We start from the raw sequence: 26,544 nt of genomic DNA on the forward strand, positions 1-26,544 counted from the left end.
ATGTACGATGACACATTACCGCAATTGTCATTCCATTCGGATTACCGGAGGACACACGCCCAGTCAGAAAGTGCCGATCCCACGTCAGGGTCGGAGTTAACAAGAGGCGTCTCCCGTCAGCCTTTGTTTCTGCTGCGCTTAATTAAGGGAATGAAGTCTTTCCATTTGAATTCCTCTCATAAAGCTACGCACAATAGGCCTATGTGTGTTTACAATAACACACGCACAGAGACGCGCACACACCCAAATGGCCCACGGTACTTTCCTTCCCTCAGTGAAGCCTGGAAGGCAGCAGATTTTAAAACAACAACGCTTAATACCAACAGATTAGCAAACTCGCCAGCCCAGCTACAGATAGATTTGACAGAAATACATTAAATAAAAACTGCCTGCGAAGAGGTATGTACACATCATCTGTTGCTGGCTGAGCTGAACCAAACCTGTGGCCTTCCAGGCATCACTGAGGGAAGGAAGGAATGGGAGAGTGGGGCCAAATATAACACGGGGCAAAATGTAACGCAGACTTTTCAGGTGGTTGCATTTGAGCTTAAGAAACGGATTTCAGCTAAAACATGCAGAATTACCATCGCGTTGTCTCCAACGAATGAGGGGAGACTTAAATAAATATTTGGAGAGATACGTGTTGGTTTTATGCCGCCAGTGATAAAGTAGCCCAACAGTCACAATGCGCTGCTACTTCTACCACCGATGACAGCAGGTGTAAGCTAGAATGCAATAGACTCCATTATGATAGTTCTTAAGCGAGGTAAAGCCAAGATTTCCCGAACAGGAAATTAGCAAAATAAATAATGAATGCTGAAGAAGTAGGAACTAGATTTATTCGGCTTAAAATGTACCAGAAGAATAAATAGCCTTCAAAGCAATTACTGAACGTGAGCCTGCATCAAATGATGTAGAACGGCTTATATTGTGTATTTTTAAACTGTTTACACATGTATTCGCATTGTGCGGCTTAATAAATTAACATTCAATGGTTTCCCCCAATATATTTGTTTATTAAGCATCAACATAGGCCATATATGAAACAAACACATAACTACACAATGCAGAATAGATTGCTTGCTCAAACAATCAACAGTCATCTTTGTTTGTTGACAGAAATGAGAAATAAGGAACTACCCAGATAGGTCTTTGATAGGCCTATGTTGGAAATAAAAACAGACAATACCAATGGATTGAATCTGTTCAACTCAGACCTGATCTTCGTAAATAGCCTATATGTACCTCGATTTAACATCAATGAAAAATAGCTTAGCCTGTCTTTACATTTACATATTGGTCGGTGGTTCGATTCCCAATCCGCACAGCCATTGGGCCTTCCAGCGAGGAGTCCAATCAACTGTATGTCGCTATGGATACCACTACCAAACGCCATTAATGTAATGTACATATGACTGAGAACCAGAGAATAATGTAGGCTATAATGTTGTAGTATTAATGATATAGATAGACTATAAAAACATATAAATCAATCAATTAATAGATTACTGCTTTTTCTCACTATGCTCCAGACAAGTGGAATAGGCTCCAGGACACTCTAAAATTGGATCATTTTGTTTCTCTAGACTCTTTTAGAGTGCTCCTCGTGGGTACCATGACTGAGAACTGCTCGTGTTTTACCTGATTTTTTGTGTCTTATCACTTATTATCTGTTTTTTATAACTTGTTTTTTGTCTGCTCTTATCTTGTCTGTTGCAACCTGTATCTTTTATATATGTTTTTTGTAAACAGGGCACCCTTGAAAATGAGAGCTTGCTCTCAAGGGACTTCCCTGTATAAATAAAGGTCAAATAAAATAAAAATAAAAGCCCTGGCCACAACAGAATTAAGCCAAATACGAAAACCGTTAGTTATTTCCCCAAATGTGTTGGCCAACACATACCAGACACACTCACTCAGGCTTATTGTATTACGTATGTTGATATGTATTATTACATACATTTTACATTACTAATATTTCATGTTTTATGTATCACGTCACTACAACGTTATAACATGGGCTATTGTGCAGTAACATTTAATATTCATAGGCTAGGCTATATGTTGTTGTTACAAGTAGCTCTAGGCTAACTGTTTTTTTATTTATCGCGGTATATACTGTGACCTTTTTATGACCTTATGAGAGAAGAGTCTGTACAAAATAAACAATGTCACTACGTAGGTATTTCCACGGTATGGGCGCATTTACCGCATTTTTGCTCAGCGTAGCCCCGGATGCTGTGCGCAACTTTACTGCACCTAGAAACCGGAGAGACGGGTTTTTTTATTATTAGACTAAAGATGGCGGCGATACAGTAGCAATAGGGCTCACAGGGAAAAGTCACAAATGTATTTTTGATTTACATGAGCTAACTTCTGAGGATGATTGATGCGTTTGGTTCAACTAAAAACGTTATCCAGAGCTAATAGCCGTGTGTAAATGAGTACAAATGGCAGGCGTAGAATATTCTAAAGTTGACAGCCTTTTCCCGGTCTCGACCTACGAGTCCTCTTCGTATACGGTAAGATGTCATACTAATATTGTGTCATTATAACATATATATAGTCTGTCATTAATATAAGCGCACTGATTCTGGATGACGTTAGTTATGTGCATATGCTGGCTAACAAGTAACTGGTAACTTGAAAGCTAGCTAGCTAGCTATACTTAACTAGTAAGTGTGGACACCAGCTAATTTGAGCAAATTAGCGTGATTCATGCTAGCCTGAGGACAAAATCAAAGCCGTGATGAATGGACATAGCGAGCTAATGACGACTAGTTTGTGATGAGCAGGATTGGTAACTTTTGATAATGTTACTGTTAGCAAGAAATGTAGCTCATCGGAAGTAGGCTATAGCCTAGCTAGCTAGATGGTAAGCTGACGCGAGTGTGGTGTAGTTGAAGATAATTTATGGTGGGCTAACTGGCTATGTAAGTTAGCTGTTGACTTTGGTTTGTTAGCTAACGTTGAGAACAAACATCAGAAGCTAATTTGACGAGGTTATTCTGCATTCAGAGGTAGCCCTTTGTTGGCTGTGTAGGCTAGCAAACATGTCACCTGTCAACAGCTAGCATTAGCTTAGCTAACGATTTCATTTCCGATCTTATTGTCTTAGTTAGCTAATGCGAGATTCATAGCTAGCTGCAACTGATCAGGTTTGTGATGAATTATAGTGTTTCCCTTTGAATAAGTGTTTCTCAAACTCGGTCCTGGGCAAAATTAATAGCTTGTTAAAAATCTGGGATTGCTATAGTGGTTGGAGGGTCCCCAGGACCAAGTTTGAGAAACACTACACTACCTAGCTAGGTGCTAATTGTTGACTTGCCTTCTGTTGACTGGTCCTAATCATCTAGCTAGCTGACGCTTACGTTACAGGGAGCTTCGTTAGTTCACTGGAAAAAGCATTTTGGCTTTTGGAAAGTGTAAGGTTAGCTGGCTACAAATATGAACCGTGGATGTTCTTTTGTGCCTAGGTAAGGAGTCTCTCAAAAGTCATTGCTGTCTGAACTGTGTCTAATTACTTACACGCATCAGAGTGTTTGGATAGATTTTGAACTTTAGATTAGAACATGTTCAATATTCTAACATGTATACCAGGGGTCACCAACACGGTGCCCGTGCCAGGTCGCCCCCAAGGACCACATGAGTCGCCCGCAGGCCTGTTCTAAAAATAGCACAACTCACTAGTGAGCTGCATCTAAAATTTAATTTTATTCTGTTGCTATTTTTTTTCAATCACACTTGCATTTATATAGATTTAAAAATGACAATATCTTAAAAATATGTTTATTATACATGAAGTTCAAAGGTCAGTATTCTGCGCATGACAAAACAAACTGGTAGCCCTTAGTATGACTCAGTACCCATGAAGTAGCTCTCAGTTTCAAAAAGGTTGGTGACCCCTGATGTATACAGTATAAAATGATTATTGTTTTTCAATTGCCATTTAGCCAAATATGAAAGGCTCTGTATTGAAATGAATATCACGTCTGTTACAGTGAGAGTTGTACCTTGTCACCAGTTTTACCAAGACTCATATTTCAAGACATCTCAAATCAACCAGGCTTTAAGTGCAAACCAATGTGGCTAATTGGGTTTATTTCCTAGCTAACCTCAGTCTTGCAGTGTATTGGTCGCGGAAATGTCTTCCAAACGAGTCAGGAGTGCACACCTGTCATGGCTATTGTGCTCTGATTCTTGAGCTATACCCCATCAGAAAATTCAGTTCCCTCTTCAAAAAGGGCTGCACCTGTTCTGACCACTCCGGTTTAATTCCAGACAGGAGCAGTCTGCTCCTGACACGCTGATTACCGTCGGTCTGTGCGAATGAGGGCCATCAGTTGTAAAGCGCTTTGGTTACCATTTAGGTTGACCATTTGTTGAGCATGGGGCGACATGGCTCAGGCAGTAAGAGCAGTCGGAGGGTTGCCGGTTCGATCCCCCGCCCGGGCTGTGTCGAAGTGTCCTTGAGCAAGACACCTAATCCCTAAAATGCTCCTGACGAGCTGGTTGGTGCCTTGCATGGCAGCCAATCGCCGTTGGTGCCTTGCATGGCAGCCAATCGCCGTTGGTGTGTGAGTGTGCGTGTGTGTGAATGGGAGAATGAGAAGCATCAATTGGATACAGTGCTTTGGATAAAGGTGCTATATAAATGCCAACCATTTACCATTTACCATTTAAAGAAAACAGGGGCCAGTAGGCATTATGAATATAATACATTTGATATAATAAATATAATTATTTGATAATTATTTGATCATTTATATTTGGTTTCTAGAAAAAGGGAAGCCTAACCAGACGTTTTAGGAAGTTCCGCCTGCACGGCTATTTTCAGTGTCAAAAAGGAGAAATGTTTAGAAAAAAGGGGCCGTCTGGTCAGCCTAGTTCATAATGCATACGGATGTTATCTGACTCTCTCTCTCTGTTTGTGTATGTGTCGGTGTGTTTGTTTGTTTGTTTGTGCGTGCGTGCGTGCGTGCGTGCATGCGTGTGTGTGTACGTGTACTCTACAGGAGAATCTCATTGGGACTTTGCTGGCTATATTTGGAAACCTCCTCATCAGCATCTCTCTCAGCATTCAGGTGAGTGCAAAGTATCCTGGGACAGGAACGTACAGAACCTTCACGGTTCAGATGCAACTACTCGCCACTGTCTGTGAGGCTCAGGAAATTACTTAACCCCCCCCCCCACACACACACACACCGCAACTCTCTTCTCCACTGCTACAGAAATACAGCCATGTCAACTTGGCCGGAACCAAAGACCCGCGGGCTTATTACCGGACCAAGACCTGGTGGCTGGGTCTGTTCCTGACCATCGTGGGAGAATTGGGGATCTTTGCGTCCTACGCCTTCGCCCCCCTCTCTCTCATTGCGCCCCTCAGTGCCGTGTCTGTCATAGGTATGAGTCCCCTTCTCTCTGTCTGTCATAGGTATGAGTCCCCTTCTCTCTGTCTGTCATAGGTATGAGTCCCCTTCTCTCTGTCTGTCATCGGTGTGAGTCCCCTTCTCTCTGTCTGTCATAGGTGTGAGTCCCCTTCTCTCTGTCTGTCATAGGTGTGAGTCCCCTTCCCTCTCTGTCTGTCATAGGTGTGAGTCCCCTTCCCTCTCTGTCTGTCATAGGTGTGAGTCCCCTTCTCTCTGTCTGTCATAGGTGTGAGTCCCCTTCTCTCTGTCTGTCATAGGTATGAGTCCCCTTCTCTCTGTCATCGGTGTGAGTCCCCTTCTCTCTGTGTCTGTCATAGGTGTGAGTCCCCTTCTCTCTGTCTGTCATAGGTGTGAGTCCCCTTCTCTCTCTGTCTGTCATAGGTATGAGTCCCCTTCTCTCTGTCTGTCATAGGTGTGAGTCCCCTTCTCTCTGTCTGTCATAGGTGTGAGTCCCCTTCTCTCTGTCTGTCATAGGTGTGAGTCCCCTTCTCTCTGTCATAGGTGTGAGTCCCCTTCTCTCTGTCTGTCATAGGTGTGAGTCCCCTTCTCTCTGTCATAGGTGTGAGTCCCCTTCTCTCTGTGTCTGTCATAGGTGTAAGACACAGCTATGTGATTAGCTTGTTCTTAACTGAACCTTCCCATGCTGATGCAACATGCGTTGTTCTCTCCACAGCGAGTTCCATACTAGGATTTATTTTCCTGCGGGAGAAATGGAAACCCAAGGATTTTCTGAGTAAGTCCACTCAGATGCTGTTCCACAGCTTTGTGTGATCATGTGATGTGATTTTTTGTCAAACGCACAGCTGCTGCCGATTGGCTGTCTTATCAACACCCAACAGTGCTTTCCTGGGAAGGGATTGTCCCCTGCTTAGTCTAATCTACTGTAAGTGGCGTTGGATATAAGTGTCAGCAAAATAACTAATAACTAGAGCATCAGGTAGAATTAAAGAGAAAAAGACAAAATAAAAAAATATTCTGGCTATGACCGTTATTGATTGTAATAATGTAATAATTATTGCTGCGGCGTATCGCCCAGCCCTGCCAGTTTTAAGCACAGGAGAAATTAGTGGCAGCCTGTAGCCCTAGTGGTTAAGGTTCATGACTGGGACCTGCTAGGTTGGTGGCTCAAGCCCCAATGTAGCCATAATCATATCTGCACAGCTGTTGGGCCCTTGAGCAAGGGGGGGGGGAGTCTAATCCGCTGTAAGTTATTTTGGATAAAAGCGTCAGCTAAATAACGTGTCATTATAATAATAAAAGGAGCCGTGAATTTCCATATGACCTGCTTCCTGTCTGACTTCCTGTCCGCCGCAGAGCGCTACGTCCTGTCCTTCCTGGGCTGTGGCCTGACCGTGGCGGGGACCTACCTCTTCGTCTCGTTCGGGCCCAACTCTCACGAGAAGCTGGACGCCGAGAACATGGTCAAACACATCATCGGCTGGCCCTTCCTGCTCTACATGGTGAGAGCGAGCCGTCGCTCCTTTTACGGACTTAAAGGTCCCATACCGTACACCGCTCCAGTGGTTTTTATTCCTGATATCCGCCAGAAGGCCTGTGTGTGGTTTAAAGTACCAAAAACAATCTCCGTCCGGTTTTAAACGTCCATTCTCCGGCGCCCTTCTTAAACTTCACCAGGAGCAGCCAGTTTTAGTGACGCCGTCTTTAAGGCTTGTTGATGTCAACAAACCTCTGTTCTGATTGGCTGGCTAGCTCCAAGGAGCTGAACGCTGTCTGTGTGGGCTGTGCTGAAGCAAATGAGTGTGTCATGATGATGTCACCATCACAATATCCAGCTTTACGGATGGACTGTATGTAGAAATGTACGTTGTTTTGCTTGTGGTAAGGGCGACACCACACAAAGGCCTAAATGTAACTTCATCTCATTGTGTCTTGCATTGTAGTTGCTGGGAATTATCACCTTCTGCTTGCTGTTGTACTTTTACAAGCTGCGGGATGCGAATTACCTTGTCGTCATTCTGATGTTAGTGGCACTGCTGGGTAAGTTTAGACGTGTCGTGTCTTTTTAAACCTCTTTCCACACTAGTAAGTACGAGGCGAGTTGGTACGTCGCAGAACTAAATTGCCATTCTCAGACAGATTTACTGCATTTTCACTGATGGAATGGACTGAATATTGCTGGCTGCAGAAACAAACAAACTCTCTATAGCTCCTTTGCCCAGAGGTCTAAACAAGACCTAGAGAATACCGAGGTGAAGAGACTTTTGGGGTGGGGTGAGGTAGGGTGAGGTCGGGTGAGAGTGGGGGGTTGTGCCCGTTTAATTAAAAGTAATTTGGTTGAGGATAAGGTGTATGTATATACTGTAAAAAAGGCTCAAGATTAGGCTCAAATTTGAGCCTGCACACTGTGGCTTTTTGGGCACCAGAACGTGCGCTGGGATGAATAGGACTGAAACTAAATCTCATCTTCTTCTGTGTGTCTCTATAAAAAGAACATTGATCCTTTAGTTGCATGTGAAGAAATTTCAGAATTCAAAAGTACTGTCCAAAGTAGTCTAAATTTGGCAGGGGTAAAGTTAAAGTTTTCAATGGACTTCAATGGGGAAATGTGCTTTTTGCCACCAGAGGCTTAATGAGCTGCAGTACCTCCAGTAACCACTGGGGGTTCAGAGCATCTAGGGCACAGGTGTCAAACTCCAGTCCTGGAGGGCCGCAGTGTCTGCTGGTTTTCGGGTTGTTCCCGGCACCTGTGGTTCATTTAAGTCTTTGATTGGCTAAAGAATCCACACACCTTGTTCTCAAGGCCTTAATTGACAGCTGATTGAAAGGCAACCACAAAAACCCGCAGACACTGCGGCCCCCTGGGAATTCAGTTTGACACCCCTTGATCTAGGGTGAATGTCCATCCCTGGTCTGAGTGCTGTTAGGAGAGTGAGTTGTGACATGCCCTTATATGGTTTGCTGATGCGTTCTCTCTGACCCCGCCCACTGTGTCGCCAGGCTCCATTACGGCCATCACAGTGAAGGCTGTCTCCGGGATGGTGTTGCTGAGCATGCTGGGTAATCTTCAGCTCTCCTACCCCATCTTCTATGTCATGTTCGTCTCCATGGTGGCTACTGTGGTCTTCCAGGCAACGTGAGTGCTTCTGCGCGCCTGTAGGGGGCACTGCGATGACCAGGGGTACCTTAATGTTTTCAATAATCCCTTTTGTGATGTCACAAATGTATTCTCAGGCCTGAAGTGTTTTATAGTGTCGTTCATTCTTGTGATGTCACTGGTTCTGTATTCTCAGGCCTGGTGTGTTTGGGTTTGTGATGTCACAGGTTATCTTGTCATCTCAGGCCTGATGTGCTGCATAACATTCTTCCCGTATTATGATGTCACAGGTTTCTGTCCCAAGCGTCAAATCGGTACGACTCCTCCTTGATTGCCAGTGTCAATTACATCTTATCCACCACATTTTCCATTATAGCAGGTGAGTGCTTTTTTAATTAATTTGATTATTAGTCCACTGCCCCCTGTATCTTAGCTTGCAAAATGCTGACGTCTCAGGGTTTTCTCTGTTTCATAAGGGGCCATATTCTATCTGGAGTTCAACCACGCAGATGTCCTTCACATCTGCATGTTTCTGTTGGGGTGAGTGTGTTTTTTTTTTGTGTGGGTGATGATTTTTATTATAAAATGTATAAAATATACACTTTAATCTGCATGATATCTGTTTTTCTTAAGTGGTGTATAGATGTTAACCTTTAGTTACCTGGACAGTAGTCTGGCATGATGATAAGGGAATTTGGTGTGTGTGTGAGCTGAGGCTCTTTATTTCCTGGTCCTGCAGCTGTGTAATCTGCTTCCTGGGGGTGTTTCTGATCACGAAGAGCAGGAAGAGGACCAAGGCATTCGAGCCGTACGTGCACTTGGACGTGGCCCAAGGTCAGCTCACCTCCTACCTTTCACCTTTGACCTTTCACCTTCTTCACCATTCTGGTGAATTTATCATTAATCTTTATTTTTTTTGTCCCAGGTATCCCAACGATTCACGACAAAGGGCGGGGGATCCAGCCTGACTATAATGGCTCCTTCTCCTATGGCTCGCTGGTCAACAACGACGGCGTGACCCCCGCCACCTTGCCCGTGGTCCAGGAGGAGATGGCGGTCTCCCCCAAATCCAACAGCGCCCCATACCAGTCGGCTGACCTCAAGAGAGACTGAGAGTGTTCCTCCCCACCCCCACCCCCCTCCCATAAACTGACTTATTTTTGATTGGCTGTTTCTCCACAGCGCCCCCTGTGGCCTGGAGGCCCTCAGGAGCCTTATGTTGGTGGTGGAGGAAGGGGACCAGCTGTGAATCTTGACTCCCACCCGTAGCTTGGGTGTCGTGTTTACTCCCCGGTAAATCCACCTTCTGGATTAGAATGTTCTGGATTGCTCTGTCTTCAGACGAACCCTGAATCTTGCACAAAGTCTACCAAAAAAGTTGACCAAAAAAAAAAAAAATGCTCAGAATCCAATTTCTGGACAGAGTTGTGTGAAAGTCCCTCTTCTTGACTGAAGGAAATTGTAAATCATTATTACCGTAGTTCTAGTAGCTGTAATATTGTCGTTAACTTACTGTCTTTGGGATCTTTTAATGTCGCAGAATAAGAGGTGTGGGGATTACTGGTGTTGGGAGGGTGACGCGGAGCTGCGGCGAACTGTCAGTCACAACGTTGTCTGAACCAATGAAATGGCATTGCGCCTCTCAGCAAGACATGATGACTGGTCCAAATCGACGAGCCACTTATAGCATAACGTGGCGATGAAGCCTCGTTCTCCCATCGGTAGATTAGAGCACATTTTTGTACTGCGTGTTAAAACTGAAATGGTTCGGCATTCAACACTCCTTACCTCTTCACGACTTGTATATTGGTGCCGCGGTGCTGTAATGAGCGGTATCCCACAATTCCTGTCCCTTCTGAGGGCGATGGCATAATATGTTGACGAAATGCGCGATGCAAAGTTAGAATTTATTGTTTTCTGTAAATGTTTGCGGGAGAGAAGCCTTGTTCGCTTGGCTTAACAGTAGAGCGTAATCTTAAAATTTCTTTGTTTGTGTTTCCTGTCGTTTTTAACGGTCTTCATGGACACGTTTAGCGCCGCTCTCTGAACCTGTCGGCACTGTTTTATGTTTTCATTCGGTATACACGATTAAGCCTGATTCATAATTCATGGCACGTCCGTTTCGTCAAGTGTCGACTGTACGGGAATACATTTCTCAGTATTGCGAACATCTAGAATTTTGCGCAGTGTTGATTTGACAGCCAGAGGGAACGATAAAATTAGGTGTCATGGATAGGCGCCGCCATGTTTTCTCAAACGTAAACAATGGCAGTTTGGCGTCTCGTTACCATAGTGACAGTGGAACCGCAGCCGTTTGAGAAACATTTTGTCTTGGACAGTTGTCGAAAGGTTTGTGCGACGAAGTATAAATCAGGCTTTAGAAATGAGCTTGAAAATTACTTGAAAATGACAGTTGTTTTAAGAAAGAGGGCGTGGTGTTTCTGCTTGGATCTATTAAGCACATACCAAGCAGCTAAGCCATTAAAAAGGGTATTTTGTGAAGTCTTGGGATGGCCAAGCCAACAAACACTTCACTGCGTGTATGCTGATCAGATAACTTTTGTCAAGTGGCCTTTAGAAAAGCGGAATGGACTTTGTCAGTTAATAAGCTGGTGATGATGCGTGTCTTTAACATGCCTTCATGCTAACGCGGTAGCCTTTTTCAGAACTTTGCCGTCATCTTGTAATACGAATGGACCTCGTGTGGGTTGAGAGTGAGAGAAAGGGTGTGTGTGTGTGTGTGTGTGTGTGTGTGTGTGTGTGTGTGTGTGTGTGTGTGTGTGTGTGTGTGTGAGTGAGTGAGAGTGAGTGTTCATGCCTGTGCATTATTACTGTACATTACTTTAACCTCATTCCTGGTCATCTAGCTGCTGTAGGCCTGATTTAGGCTCACACACTGGAATTGCAAAAAATAAAGTGAACTAATTTAACTGACCATTTCTCATTGCTTAATGGAGAGCTGTATATGTGCAAATTATTAAGATTTTTTTTGACGTTACTTCAAGTCAGAAACGACAAGTAAACTGAGCCAGGGGGGGGGGGGGGGGAGAGACGGAGAGACAGAGGCAGTTTTCCTGTATGTACAACAACCTTTATTTTCCAATGATAAAAATGTGCTTCTTATATTAAAAGAAGTTGTACAAAAATGGGCATGTGGAACAGCAGTGTTTGTATACATAATCTGTAAAGTAGAATAATACGGCTCTTGTTTTCAGTTTGGTTCAGTTTAATTCAACTTCAGTATACTTGGGTGTGTACATACAGTTCATCACGTGTATATATGTTTATCAGAACGGAGTCAAATATGTTATTGTTTTGGATTCAATTACGTTTCTATGCTCGATTGATCTTGCCTGGTGCAATTGGGCCAACCAAGGTGACCAGAAGGCCGAGTTTGTCCCTATTTCAAAGGTTCCAATACACCAGACAAACTCAGTAAAGTGTAGAAAATTATTTGAATCCAAAACAATTTATTTGACTTATTCTGACCCAGGTCTGGTATTTATATACACTGAGTGTCATACTTTCACTTCTCCACTGTCTCTACTTCTTATGCTTTTTCCTCCCTTTCTTCCCAATTGGAAAAACCCAATCATTTACAGTGTAGTCCGTAAGCATTTGGACATTGGCATTTTGGCACTGTGGTCCAGCACACTCGGTTTGATATGAAGCTAATCTTCTACACCAGTGGTCCTCACTCCTGGTCCTGGTGAGTCACAGGTTGTGCTGGCTTTTGTTGTTACTCCGCATTTAATTGATCAGTTAAAAAGTCACTTGCGGATATTAAGGCGAAAACAAAAACCAGGAGTGAGGACCCCAGCCCACCCCACGGCTCTCCAGGACCAGGAGTGAGGACCCCAGCAGACCCTGTGGCTCTCCAGGACCAGGAGTGAGGACCGCGTAGCTGTCTGCCGTCTCTAGCTTTCCTTGGCAATGGCCACTTATTCTGCTGACAGAACTCAACCCGATAAAGCTTTCAGAGGTAACCTTAAGTTAATCACTTATGAATGAAAAAATTGAAATCAAATCTCCCTTTGTGTCTTTTTGCTGAGGCAAAATACATTCATAATACATTTTAAATGAATAAATAAAATAAGTTTTACATTGTGTACAAGGAACTGGTTTAGTTGCCCTTTGTACTTTTTTAAAGACCTTTATCTTTCAAAAGCATCTATATCCTTTGTATAGATTAGTGCCCAGAACTGCACACAGTACTGGAGACGTGTCACAACAGGACGTAGACCTTTTGCATCTTGCTCAGGTTGAAGTTGAGAGGGAACATTTGAGTGACTCAAATGGCGTTGTCTCTAGGACTCCCCCTCCCCGTCACCATCGGCATCTGAAACAGGTAGAAGTTAAAGTGTCATCGTGGGAACGTTACCATGCCATCTTCCTTTACGAAAGTTTCGTTGTACGGTGACACAACAATGTTTTTTTTTTTTTTTTTTTTTTTCAAATCTCATTTTCTTGATTGGGCGCCTGATAGAACCAATCACATCTACTGCTGCCCTCAGAACACATACCAATAAACGCGTTCACATTCCTACGTGCCTCCAGGACTGAAATGAGAAACGGTCTCTCGCTCACCTCGAACGTCCGCCACCTCGACCAGCTTCTCTCGCCCCTCCTGCGAGCTGGCGGTGTTCAGCTCTGAAGGAGGAGATGACGGTTCGGTTAAAGGCGATGTAGAATTTTGGGCCTTGATGCCTTGCTATTTTAGAATAACAATGACAAGTAGACAAGCAAGGTATTGGGCAGACGTGAACGCAGGTTGTCGGTGTGTCATAGTAATGACTGAGGATGTTTGTTTTATATTTCCAAGGTGAAAATCCTACATAGTATGCCTTTAATGAGGGTTACTCCTGGTTGGTTCTGTTGTGGTGATGGTGTGGGGCAGGGAACTGTGGGGGATGTGTATGGAATGTTCTCCCCATGTTACTGGAATGTTTGGTCAATGTTATGAGATTGCCAATGCATTGCAACAACATTGAGAGACCGTTCAGCTATATTCAGAAAATGGCGTGTCAAGTTTGGATATTTGACCAGGATTTGGGCACAACTGAACAGAACCCTGCTTGAATGCCTCTGTCTTGTCCTGTTGAGTTTTGGCGTCACACAATTGCACAGTCAACACAGGGTGGGGCGACATGGCTCAGGCAGTAAGAGCAGTCGTCTGGCAGTCGGAGGGTTGCCGGTTTGATCCCCCGCCGGGCTGTGTCGAAGTGTCCCTGAGCAAAACACCTAACCCCCAAATGCTCCTGACGAGCTGGTCGGCGCCTTGCATGGCAGCCAATCGCTGTTGGTGTGTGAGTGTGTGTATGAATGGGTGAATAAGAAGCATCAATTGTACAGCGCTTTGGATAAAGGCGCTATATAAATGCCAACCATTTACCATTTACAGGGTAGTCTGTTGTCACAGTAACTTCATAAGACATATTACAATTGTGTCAGTCAGATCAACCATAAAAACTACAAAATGCAAATAAAACTACAAAAAAGACAAGTTATGACCTGGTCCGGATTACTGAGTTAGCTGGAAAAACCCGGAACCCTCTAAAATATGGAACGTGGTCTGAAGTAAAAAGTTCTGGGTTTTACTCAGAGAAGTTGAGGGCCAGGGTCCTGGTTGTGGTCGTTGACAATGGAAATGTCCTGGCTGTGGACTGTCGCCCATTTCCTGCCATGTGCAGGGTAATCTGAACCTGTGATTCACTCTGAACTCACCATGGATCTCCACTTCAAGGAGAGTGCGAGCCTCGGGTTCTTCCTGATCTTTCTGTTCGACTGTCAACGTGAAATGAGAGCGAGAGAGAGGTGGAAAGAGAAAGAGAGATTTTATACCCTACCCAGACATTTACAAATATTGTACATTTTAAATGTCATTCCTGGGAGAAATCCATTCAGAACATCACTGTGATAGGTTTCACTTCAGCGCACCTCATTCAACAGCTAGAGCAGGGCTGCCCTGCTCTCACTGTTGAATGAGGTGTGCTTTGTTAGGGTTGGAGTGAAAACCTACAGGATGGTAGAGCTCCAGAAACATGGTTTCAACAGGGTAGACTGCTTTAATGCTTTGACAGTCTACAATCCACAGCCAGTTTTAAAGAATAAAATATTTTTTCTTTTTCAACATTTGTGTCCTCACCTATATTTACAAATGATACTTAACCAAGACAGGCAGCCTGATCCAGGTGTGTGATTTGTTCCAGCTCAAGCACAATGATGCAATGAATCAGGCTTTGGTATGAGTAAAGGTGGGGGGCCTGGGTTGCACTGGAATTCCAATTTTCAACACGCAACCATGGCAACACCAGGTTACACATTACCTTGATTGATACCAGACATGGACAACAAACAGAAGCCTTCATTGTTTCCTTTTTTTAATAAAATATCTCTTATGTAAACTTAAGGGAGGAAAGTGGCAGTTGAAAGCAAACCGTTGAGTATTTTCAAAATGCGTAATAAAATTTTAAAAAGTGATTCTGGCCTGTGCAGAACTGTAATGGAACAGATTCACACAATGGCTTTGCCCTATTCCCTTAATCCCTTCCCTGGTCTGCCCGAAAACAAGACTCCCAACACCTCTGCCTGCTTCAGGCCACCTAAGGCAGACTGCTTTAATTTCAAAGCATGTTGATTCAGTAGACGGTGAACCGTTTGCTTTGTTTTACAAGTCAAGCCACCATGTCAGCTGAAGTCATTTCAGTTCAACACCATTGTCCCAGATGTGACAGGCAGGTGAAGAAGACAAATAATACACTTAACAAGGCACACACGCACACACACACACACACACACACACACACACACACACAATGTCTTTAGGGAAGCACTGCTTTATTCTACTACATTTAACTTTAGCCATCCTGAAAGAAAGAATTCTACCGACTCACACAACTCCCTGTTACAAGGTTTTGAATTCTTAACAATTAACAATTTAACACAAAGGCACACAAATTGCAACCAGCCAAGTAGGTTGTTAAGACCCTACATTACTGTACAAGTTGAGCAGATGGTTCTCAGACTAAGAGTGTGTGTCCCAGTTCTTATGCAGCGGATTGGTGTGTAAGAAGGGGTTAAAACCTGTTTAAAGTTTACTGGAGTCGGACCTACCTCTATCCCCTTTGGAGGTGTCTGTCGGGGGACCCTTGGATTTGACCTTAATACTGGATGAACATCCCATGGTTATAAAACCCTATGGATATACAGGTCTGTGTTTTCCTGGTCAGTCCAGGATTTATTTCACCCGAGTTCCTCAGAGTTCACTTCTTCACCTGGCGTTAAGGTATTGTAGCGAGTTCACACACTGCTGCCATCTCAGCGTCCTACAAACTACAGACTCAACCCCTGGAAATGTGTGTGGGGATGTTTCCTAGTTACTCTTAAACCCCCCCTTCCCACACACACACACACACACACACCCCAGCCACTACAGTTTGTGGTTTGGATAATGAAACCCAAATTGATTAATTATTCACTGAGTTAATGGTAAATCTGTCCCACAACAGTGGATGAGTGTACTGTATGAGTGATCCTGGGGAGGGACTGCATCCGGGTGTGACCCCCCCCCCCCCCTCAGCCACAGAGGGTTTTTTACGGCTATGTGCCCTGCTGAACAAAAACAGCTCGATCTATGTTTTGAAACAATGGTATCTGGTTGACCAGTCTGACTAGCTCAATACTCAACACGGCTTTCACCAGCTCAAGCTATGTTTTGAAAGAGCTGGTAGCTGGTTGACCAGCTCAGACCAGCTCAAGCTGTGTTTTGAAACAGCTGGCAGCTGGTAATAGCTGAATTTTACACCAGGTTGGGTCAGTTAGTAGTATGTGTCTGTGTGCGGCAGTGTTTATGTGATTTCATTTGTGTATGTGTGTGTGTGTGTGAGTTTAAGGTAATGTGTTTGTGTGACTATGTGTGTGTGTGTGTGTGTGTGTGTGTGTAGCGGGTGTAGCTCGGCTTGTTCACTAGTAAGCGGAGTGAGGCGCAGTAAAGCGAAGGCCTTGTGTAGCCTACAGGTTACCATGGCAACACTCTCTGGCGACAGCGCAACCCTCAGGTTCAAAATAACGACGTTGCCCTTTGCTAGCCTGGGCGTTTTCGCCTTCAGCTGATTGGTAATAGGTTTTTCTTTGGAGCAAGAGTGCCGGGTTCAAATCTAACATTTGGCAACTTACACAACACATAAATGAGTGTGAGTTGGTGCGTGCGCGTGTTTGTCCACCTAAAAGTGACAAAATCAGTCAAAGCTGAAATTGTCATGTCATCGTTCTGAGCTTTGAGATCCAGGGAAAGTTTGGGCTTGGTGGCCTACAACCCTTTTTTTCCCCCCATTTTTTTTTATACATACCGCGAATCAAACAAAACCAATAACATAAATAAAAATGTCGGTCTAATTAGGTTAATGTTTCAATTCTAGTATAGCCTATACTGAAAACTGATTAATTCTTTATATTTGTAACGAGTCACGATTTGTATTTCTATATAGCGAGATATAGAAAAACGACATGGAGCAAAAGCGAGCGCAACAGGTCGAGGTTGTGCCACAGCTGGATGGTGTTTGAAGCGAAAGATAACCCGCACAGTTACCGCAAGTCATTCGGGGTTACAGACACCAGGTGGCACCGAATGTGACACCTTATCAATCACTGTTCATGCATGTTGAGAAAACGTTTTCGGGGGAAACGTCTGTTTATCCAGCGGTCGCCACCAATCTGGGTCTCCAGCATCCTCCCCCTAGCCCTGCCCTCATTGGTGGAAGGGAGGGCAAACTGCTGTTTGATTGGTCAACCGAAGAAGTACGCGTAGTGATGTAGGCTGCACCTGCAAGTCGAACCATAATAGAAACAAATGTCAGGGGAAAAACGGAATTAAGTTCATGTTCACAAAATATATCGCCGTTAATGTAAAACGGAGGAAAGGACGGGAATTGCGACACGCATCAAGCGCGTTTACGCGTGCGGCGAAGACCCAGTGGAATAAATAGACTCGTCATCGGTCGGATCATTGAAAGCGGTAAGTAATTCAGCTAGCCAGCGTTGGTGTTGTCTGTGTTTCACATCACTTTCTTTCTAATTTCAGCATCAAAGGGAAATGTCCGCCCTATTTCCTCAGTGGTGTAGGCAGGACACGTCGTTCGTGCTGGCACGCGTTGACATTTCGCTGTCATTTTGACATTGGGTGTTCTGCGCGACGGAGGTCAGCGGGTGTAGCTCAGCTCGTTTTCATGATCTCACCGCAGTGATGTAAGAACTTTATTATGCACGTTTATTTTCAGCGTCCTGCAGAGACCTTTCGGTACGCCCAACTTACTCCAGGCTTTGAGTCGATAGATATGTGTTTTATTGGAAATGTGTCCAGTTTAAACAACAAACAGTGTATATGAATGTCTTTAAACACAGAATAACGACGCGAGTACGGGATGTCTACTGTATTCCAGTCATAACGGTTCCAAACTGGGGCGAAAATCATATCCGATTAAATTATTTGTAGTATTCAGTATTGTCAGTTGTTAGTGTTTTGCTCTTGGACTTTTCTCTGGTTGTGGTAGCCTACTTTAGTACGCAGTTGTGAAACGTGGTGGGGTTCTGAATATCAAGAAAAGACACAGGCCTACACACTGTAACCGGGATTCACCGGTGTCCAATGCTAATAGAGGTAGCCTGTAGTTGCAAGCTGTCATTTATAATAAATCCAATTTTAAGTTCCATTCCACAGTCAGTCCACCAGGTGTCGCTGTGAATCGACAAAACGCAGAACTTTGTGTTCCATTTGTTGTAGACCTTTTAAAACAAAAGCAACGCTAGAATATGGGTATAAAAAATAAAATGTATTGTTGTTACAAAAAACTATTAATTTCAAGGCATAACAGCTATGCCATGCAAAATATTAGTGAACATATCAATTGAAGCATATCAAATTTCTCTTTCAAACAAGAACACAGAATTTAAAAGTTCAAATTCTGCCATGAACATGTCTATGATTCTGGAACTCATGCAACATACTGAACTCTCTCTCTCTCTCTCTCTCTCTCTCTCTCTCTCTCTCTCTCTCTCAACCAGGTCTTTCTTGCAGATTTCGAGTTCCCTCGCCCTCTCTCCACCCTGCTGCCACCCCTCCGTGACCCCTCCGTGACCCCCCGGTGACCCCCCCGGTGACCCCCGCGCCGGCGATGCTGCGCGAGGCGGGCAAACCGTGGAGCAACGGCTCGGCGGCGTACAGCAGCGACCCGGAGGAGGAAGAGGAGGAGGAGGAGATGGTGTTCGGGGAGAACGACGAAGACGCGGAGGAGATGATGGACCTGAGCGACCTGCCCACGGCGCTGTTCGCCTGCAGCGTGCACGAGTCCGTGTTCGAGGACGACCTGCACCGGGTACGCCCCCCCCCCCCCCCCCCCAATCCCCGCGCGCTCATTCCAGACGCTTATCTCTCTCCTCTTTTGTCTCCTGACTTTGTCTCCTGACCCGGAAAAAAATCGATCGATTCCAACCCCTTCCTTAAATGTTCCTTTTAGGAGCTAGAAGTAGAAGTTAGCAACTCCCGGTCTTTCCTTTTGAGCAAGGAAACTTCAGCGCACCCCTTTGCGGAAGTATTTTCTCCTGGAGCCTGATGTTTAAATGGCCTGCGGATCCACCTCTCCCCGTCTGCCGCGCGTGTCACTTTTCCTCGCCTCCCCTGATGAGTAGAGCTAGGAGTAGGTAAAGAGCAAGAAAAGGAGGAGGAAAAAGGAGGAGAAAAATAAGTGATTGGAATGAGCCTCCAGTTTCCGTTCTTCTTTTTCCCCCACTTCCTGTTTTCCCCCTACTTCCTGTCATGTTTTACAACTTCGTGGTAGGCTCATCTGTCTAGTCGTACTGTCTGTAGTCATCATAGAAACACTGTAGGTTGTTTTATCACTCTGGATAAGAGTGTGTAAATCTGCTGGTCATGGCTCTGTATAAGAGTGTGTAACTGCTGGTCATGGCTCTGGATAAGAGTGTGTAACTCTGCTGTTCTTGGCTGTGGATAAGAGTGTGTAACTCTGCTGTTCTTTACTCTGGATAAGAGTGTGTAACTCTGCTGTTCTTGGCTCTGGATAAGAGTGTTTGCAGGAGTGTCACAGTGGGGGTCTGAATGCCCAGGGATTCAGTAATGCACAGTATCTCTCTCTCTCTCAATGCTAGTTCTTACGCAACACTTTACATGAAGCTGCTGCTATATCTGTGTAGTTAGGTTGTAGCTAATGTTACATTACATTACATGGCATTTAGCAGACGTTCTTATCCAGAGCGACGTACAATGAAGTGCAAATCAAACACAAGTATGAGTGCAAAGAGGACCTGAGAGGACAGTACAGGTCCGAGTCCTAGTGTAAACATACAGATAATCAGAACCCTTGAAGAGTACAATCAACTTCCAAACTAGTATGCCACAGTTGGCAGCTAGAATACCCTGAGTACAACAATACAACAGCCAATAATGTAAATGGTAATGGTAAAGGGCTGGCATTTATATAGCGCCTTTATCCAAAGCACTGTACAATTGATGCTTCTCAATCACACACACACTCACATACCAATGGCGATTGGCTGCCATGCAAGGCACCAACCAGCTCGTCAGGAGCAATTGCGGGGTAGGTGTCTTGCTCAGGAACACTTCAACACACCCTGGGTAGAATCAAACCGGCAACCCTCCGACTGCCAGACGACAGCTCTTACCACCTGAGCCAATGTTGCCCTAATGTCTACCAGGAGGTTATAACCAAGCAACTGCAACGTAACAGGGAATGACAGTTAGCGATGTTTTAAATTACATGTGTGAAACCAGGCCAGTATTAACACCTCTCTTGCGAACATTAAATCTTTCTGCATCATGAAGACATTGTTGTGACATTAACAGGGAAGGTTTATTTGTTGTGTATCGTGAAGATATGGCCTACGTAAATGCAATATTTAATTAAAACATTCACGTGTGTAATTGGGAATACCACTAGCTGTTGTTCCAGTACCTATTTTGGAGTTCATTAATGCTCCGAATGTCTGTGCTTCCACATCGAAGCGTCGTCTGCTTTCTCTGACATGGCTGTCGATATCTACCCCAGCAGTGAGCGAGCGTTAAATATGTGTGTCTCTGACTGGCCTGTGGGTCACGTACCTATCGCCTTTACCCCAGTGCCCTGTTCCTCCACGGCCGAGAACTGCTGGCTTTCCACCCTCCCTTTACCTGGGAGTCGGGTGTGAAGACAGTCCGGCCAACCAGGAGCACTAACTGTTCAGCTTATTACCTGGGGCAAAAGAAAAGCGCGGCTGGATTTGGACTCGAGGTCCAGACTTGATGATCCCTGCCCCTGCGCTGCCTTTGGGTTGTAGTTTGTGCGGCTGTGATTCAGGGTCAGGCCTGCAGAGGGCGCTGTCTGATCTCTGCTCGCTGGTCCGATCCCAGCCGTCTGAAAGGACAGGTCGCAGGTTATCGCCCCTCTGAAGTCCTCTCAGCTCCTGTTGCCATGCTGCCGAGACACAGCCTCAGTGTGAACGAGCCCAGGGTTCCACAGCAGTGTTCCAGAACTCCACCAACTTCACTTACAGGGATAGGGATTGTGACATCAGCGTTGGAACGTTCTGTTAACAACATTCTAATCACGTATTTGTGACCTCACACGTTAAACTGGGAGTGACCTTTTTTGGGTTGTGGGTTGGAGGGGTTCAGTTTAGCCCAATCCCAAATTCTCAACTCTGATTTGTTTTTGAGTGTGTCTGTGTATGAGTGTGTGTTGCGTGTGTGTGTGTGTGTGTGTCTGTGTGCTTTGGATGTGTATCAGGAGATCACAGTTACATTCTGTCTCAGCTGTTTTCACTGCTGCTATTATAACTGATGCATCCAACAGTCAACGCAGCACAAATCCACAGTACGCCCCCCCCCCCCCCCCCCCCCACACACCCCTCCTCATGAGTCCCCCCCCCCGACACCCCACCCTGCCGTTGTCCCCAGAAACAGGAAATGTAGCCTGCTGCCCCATGACATCATCAAACCATCCCTGGCACACACACAGGGCTCTGATGTGACTCACTCCTGTGTGTGTGTGTGTGTGTGTGCTGTGTGCATGTGTGTGTGTGTGTGTCTGCGTGCGTGTGTGTGTGCGTGCGTGTGTGTTTTTGTGTGTGTTTGTGTGTGTCTGTGTCTGCGTGCGTGTGTGTGTCCGTGTGTGTTTTTGTGTGTGTCTGTGCGTGTTATGTTTTTATCTTCTCCCCTGGCCAGCTGAGATGCATTGGTGTTGCACTTTTATCCACCCCCCTGACCAGCGGCATAGTGGTGATGCTTTTTCTGGCCCAATCGCTAACTGAGAAATGGTGGTGTTACATTTTTACCTGCCCCCCCCCCCCCTTTGAGCCAGCAGAAAGAGTATATTTTACATTTTCTGCCTCGTAATCCAATTACGCCCTCCCTCTGTGGGCCATCCAGCTGGCATGGAGTCCCGGCTTCTCTCCCTTCCAAAGACGAACCAGCGCCGGGGCTAAAATTAGCTCCACACACCCCCTCCACACTCTGAGAATTTGGCTGGCTTACACCTCCCTACCCCCTGTGCAAACACACCGCCCCCTGTAGTCCTCCTACCGCTGGATCCAAACCCCAGAAATGCCCCCCCCCCCCCCCCCCGCCCCCCCTCCCCTCTCCCACATCCCTGTTCTCTGTCTCTGTACCGGACCTCCGGACTCTGACTGACTGTCGAGGACGTGAATTTCAATCAAGCAGAGAGAGCGATCCGGTGCCTAAAAATAACCCTGGAAGAGTGTATTTAAAGGATTAAACCCTCACAATCCAGGTGGATTACGTGGGTTAAAAAAACTCTTAACTTTTGACAAATCCTTGATGATTTTTCTGCATTTCATGTCTCTCTCCCTCTCCTTCTCTCTCCCTCTGTAGAGCGAGCAGTAGAGATTGAGGTGCAGGTTATGTGTATCAGTAGAGATTGAGGTGCAGGTTATGTGTATCAGTAGAGATTGAGGTGCAGGTTATGTGTATCAGTAGAGATTGAGGTGCAGGTTATGTGTATCAGTAGAGATTGAGGTGCAGGTTATGTGTATCAGTCGAGATTGAGGTGCAGGTTATGTGTATCAGTAGAGATTGAGGTGCAGGTTATGTGTATCAGTAGAGATTGAGGTGCAGGTTATGTGTATCAGTAGAGATTGAGGTGCAGGTTATGTGTATCAGTAGAGATTGAGGTGCAGGTTATGTGTATCAGTAGAGATTGAGGTGCAGGTTATGTGTATCAGTAGAGATTGAGGTGCAGGTTATGTGTATCAGTAGAGATTGAGGTGCAGGTTATGTGTATCAGTAGAGATTGAGGTGCAGGTTATGTGTATCAGTATCGATATTGGTATCGCGCCACATTAACTGGCATCTCCCCGACAGTACAACACATCTGATAATTGTGAAATAAGTTTGCCAGTGTGTGAAATGCACACAGAAGGAGTGTTCTCTTATAATAATCATACAGATAATATAATGTCTTACAGATACTATGATGGCACAGGGATAATATAATGTCTTACAGATAATATAATGTCAGATAACATAGTGGCATATAGAAAACATAATGTCAGATAATATAATGTCATACAGATAATATAATGTCATTCAGATCAGATAATACAATGTCATACTGATAATTTCATGGCATGCAGATAACATAATGTCATACGGATAACATGATGTCATACAGATCAGATAATATGATGTCATACAGATCAGATAACATGATGTCATACAGATCAGATAATATGATGTCATACAGATCAGATAATATGATGTCATACAGATCCGTGAGAGTCAGATCCCGGGAATGACCCATCGCCTTCCCAGCTGGGAAGTGGGAAACGCTGCGTTTCCCTCTCTCCTGGGTATTCCGAAAGGGAACGCCGGCCTGGTCTTCCGTTCTCCGGCTGAGCGCGCGGGTCCCCGGATTCTCCTCGCGGCGTCTCCAGTCACACCCATTCCGATTTTTAAAAGGATTTTTATCCTTTTACGAGGTTTGGGCTTTTTGTAGACCTAATGACTTCAGGGCAGTCCCTCTCCGCCTCCACCTGTATGCCCGGGGCTCTAAGGGGCTGACGTATATTCCACAGTTTAGTTTTATGACGCTATGATTTTAAGGATCTCATATATGCCGTAATTCGCTGTGACGACCAGGCGTGCGAAGCCTCCCATAACCCTGATCTAAACGACTGGATTTCATTCACGAGCGAATCGATCCCGTCGCTTATTTCGCTGTGCGAGGACATTTTTGCCCCTTTGAAAGCCTCTGATTGATGTCTGGAGTCTGAGTCGCAGCGCTGTGTGTGCATGGGCATTGGCACCACAGAAGAAGAGAGCGTGAGGCCGTGGTATGAGTCATCGCTGTCCGGAGTGTCCAGCGCCGGGAGCTGTGATTGGCTCACTGCGGTGTCTTGTCATCGCCGGTGTCACTCCGGAGTTCAGTTCAACTCAACCGATTGGCTAAAGACAATGCTACAAAAAGTGCCTAAAAATGTACAAATGCTCGTCGCGGGGACCTTAACCTACTGGTACATAAACGTTTCACGCAATGCGTAATTAATTTGTGTGGAGAACACACTCATTTGTACCCAAGGAGAGCATCTTTCTTTCAGGGTACATTTGAGAAATTTGAGAGTGTACGCATCTTGTTTCCAAGGTTTAAATTGGCTGTTGATTTAAAGGCAGTGGTTCTCAGTCGTAGAGAGCCTTCAGGTGTGCTGGGGTTCTTGTTGCCTGGCACTAGTGCCATATTGATCAGTTAAAGCAGTTCATTGCAAGGCTAAGGTTGCCTGCAAAGGTCACCTGGTTTCATGGGTCTGAATCAATAAAGCAAAAACAAAAACTCTAACTTTAAGGGAAACTACAGAAAATCTTCACACATTGCAGTTTTACTTTGAGTTCCCTGGTCTGTAAAATGACCACACAGTAGTGTGCAAAAATTTGGGCACCCCTGGTCAAAAAGCCTTTTACAATTAATATTGAAGTGAACAGAAGCGAACCTGACCTCTAAATGGTAGAACGTTAAACATGACAGATTTCTTAAAATTTTAAAGCAATTTACATTTACATTTTTTACGCTTTCAAAATATTACAAAAAGGGAAAAAGGTTTGGGAAAAGTTTGGGAACCCTGTCAGTTAGTAACTCCTCCTCGGGCGACTATAAAAGCTTGTGAATGTTTTCTGTAGCCAGCGAAGAAAAAAAGAAGGCCCCATTCTTCCTGGCAGAACACCTCTACCTCAGAAATAGTATTTGGCGTCTTCCACAGATTTTCAATAATATTCCAGTCTGGGGACTGTAGTGGCCGTTCCAAAACCTTCGTCTGCCTTTCCTGGAGATACTTCATGGTTGATTTCTAGGTATGCTTTGGATCGTTGTCTTGCTGGAATACCAAACCTCTCTTCAACTTCAATGTCTGGACTGACCTTTGAACATTAGCCCCTGGAATTTCTGGATATTTTATATTTCTTGACCTTTCCTCCACTTGCACAGGATTTCCTGTGCCACACGACCCCAAAGCCCAACGGATCGGCCTCCATGCCTCACAGTTGGCCAGGTGTCCTTCACTACAAAGGCATCACCATTTTTTCTCCAAACATACCTTCTTTGGTAATGGCCAGATTGTCAGTCCAAAGCACATTGTTCCAAAAGGCTTCAGGCTTCTTTTGCGTACTTCAGATGCTTAATTTTGTGTTCAGGTTGTGATTTCTGACAACTCTGCCATGTAGGTTGTTGTTTAAAGTATGTTGTATTGTTGTCCTGTGAACAGTTAGACCTGTGTCTGCTACTCATTTTGGCAGTGATGTCTGGGTTCTTCTGAGCATTTCTCATGAGGTCGCAGGCCATTCTTTCTGAAATGGACCTTTCTTGGTCTTCCAGACCCTGCCTTGACTTCAACTGTTCCATTTATCTTCCATTTTATATTTTAATTATGTTTCTCACAGCGGAAATAGGTAACGTTTTGTAGCATTCTCCTTCTTGGTGGAAATTAACCATCTTCATTCTGAAATCCTTGGACACCTGTTTAAAAGAACCCATGGTTGTTAACACCAGACAGAACAGCCACTGCAGTTGGATACTTTAGAAGGCATGGGGTTACTTCAGAATAAAAAGGTCAGTCCTGGAATTATACTCACCCGACTCATTGAAGCCCTAACGAGTAAATTACATTATCCCCCCCTGCTGCCCTTATCCAGAGCGACGTACAGTTGATTAGACTAAGCAGGAGACAATCCTCCCCGGGAGCAATGCCGGGTTAAGGGCCTTGCTCAAGGGCCCAACGGCTGTGCGGATCTTATAGTGGCTACACCGGGGATCGAGCCACCGACCTTGCGGGTCCCAGTCATGCACCTTAACGACTACGCTACAGGCCGCCCTAAATCACCTGGGTCTGGGCCTTAGTAATCATCTTCTTAAAAAAGATAAAACCCTCTGTACATACTCCCTTCCGTAACAATGTCTTGGTAGTGATGTATCTGAAGTGAATTTTGCTGTCGGTCTTCTCCAGAAGACTCCTGCTGTCAGTAGTGTTGTTTATTGACAGAGATGAGGGTGTTCTCTTGTCACATTTTCAACAGGACGGGACTCTGCTGTCTCTGCTGTGGTTGTGTTGTGACATTTCTGAGTTTGCATTCGATTCACAAGTGATGGGGTGGGCATGTACACCCTTACAGTTATTTTGACGGGTACGCTATACTAGAAGAACGTGACTGTTTGTGTTATATTATGTTCGTTTTTTGTTTGCTCTTTTGGTCACTCTACTGCAGTGCTTGTCTCCGTTGTCCATCCACCTGTGTGCCGGGGTATATTTGGCCATTGTCCTGAAGTCGTGGAGCTCTGTGATCTGTATCCGTCCATAGAAGGGTTTTTTTTCTCTCTCTCTCTCCATCTCTCTCTCTGTCTCCCCCTCTCTCCCTCTTTCTATCACTATCTCTCCCCCTCACTTTGTCTCTCCCTCTCTTTGTCTCCCTCTCTCCCTCTCTCTCTCTAACTCTCCTTCTCTCCCTCTATCCCTCTCTTTGTCTCTCCCTCTCTCTTCCTCTCTCTGTCTCTC

At 45.0% G+C, this 26,544-nt stretch overlaps 2 protein-coding genes across 2 annotated transcripts in view; both read left to right on the forward strand.

The window, feature by feature from the left end:
• Positions 1-2,295: 2,295 nt before the first annotated feature.
• Positions 2,296-11,227, forward strand: nipal3 (NIPA like domain containing 3). The gene is made up of 11 exons (XM_061218113.1): positions 2,296-2,522; positions 5,016-5,084; positions 5,232-5,403; positions 6,103-6,162; positions 6,744-6,889; positions 7,331-7,427; positions 8,388-8,523; positions 8,775-8,863; positions 8,961-9,024; positions 9,224-9,318; positions 9,410-11,227. The coding sequence occupies exons 1-11, from the start codon at positions 2,451-2,453 to the stop codon at positions 9,595-9,597; spliced, it is 1,188 nt and encodes a 395-aa protein (XP_061074097.1). The 5' UTR covers positions 2,296-2,450; the 3' UTR covers positions 9,598-11,227.
• A 6,052-nt stretch (positions 11,228-17,279) lies between these two features.
• The window catches only part of rcan3 (regulator of calcineurin 3), a 52,145-nt gene continuing 42,880 nt past the window's right edge, over positions 17,280-26,544 (forward strand). Inside the window, exons 1-2 of the mRNA XM_061223253.1 lie at positions 17,280-17,497; positions 18,544-18,854. Of these exons, the coding sequence (XP_061079237.1) occupies positions 18,654-18,854 (201 nt within the window). The 5' untranslated portion in view covers positions 17,280-17,497; positions 18,544-18,653. The remainder of the gene's footprint in view (positions 17,498-18,543; positions 18,855-26,544) is intronic.

This window comes from Conger conger, chromosome 1 (assembly GCF_963514075.1).
Source record: "Conger conger chromosome 1, fConCon1.1, whole genome shotgun sequence".
Classification (NCBI taxonomy): Eukaryota; Metazoa; Chordata; class Actinopteri; order Anguilliformes; family Congridae; genus Conger; species Conger conger.

Coding starts and splice junctions, on each gene's coding strand:
- nipal3 (XM_061218113.1), top strand. CDS start 2,451: ATGGCAGGCGTAGAATATTCTAAAGTTGACAGCCTTTTCCCGGTCTCG. Junction 6,890..7,330: donor GGCCCTTCCTGCTCTACATG/GTGAGAGCGAGC, acceptor CTTGCATTGTAG/TTGCTGGGAATTATCACCTT. Junction 7,428..8,387: donor GATGTTAGTGGCACTGCTGG/GTAAGTTTAGAC, acceptor CTGTGTCGCCAG/GCTCCATTACGGCCATCACA.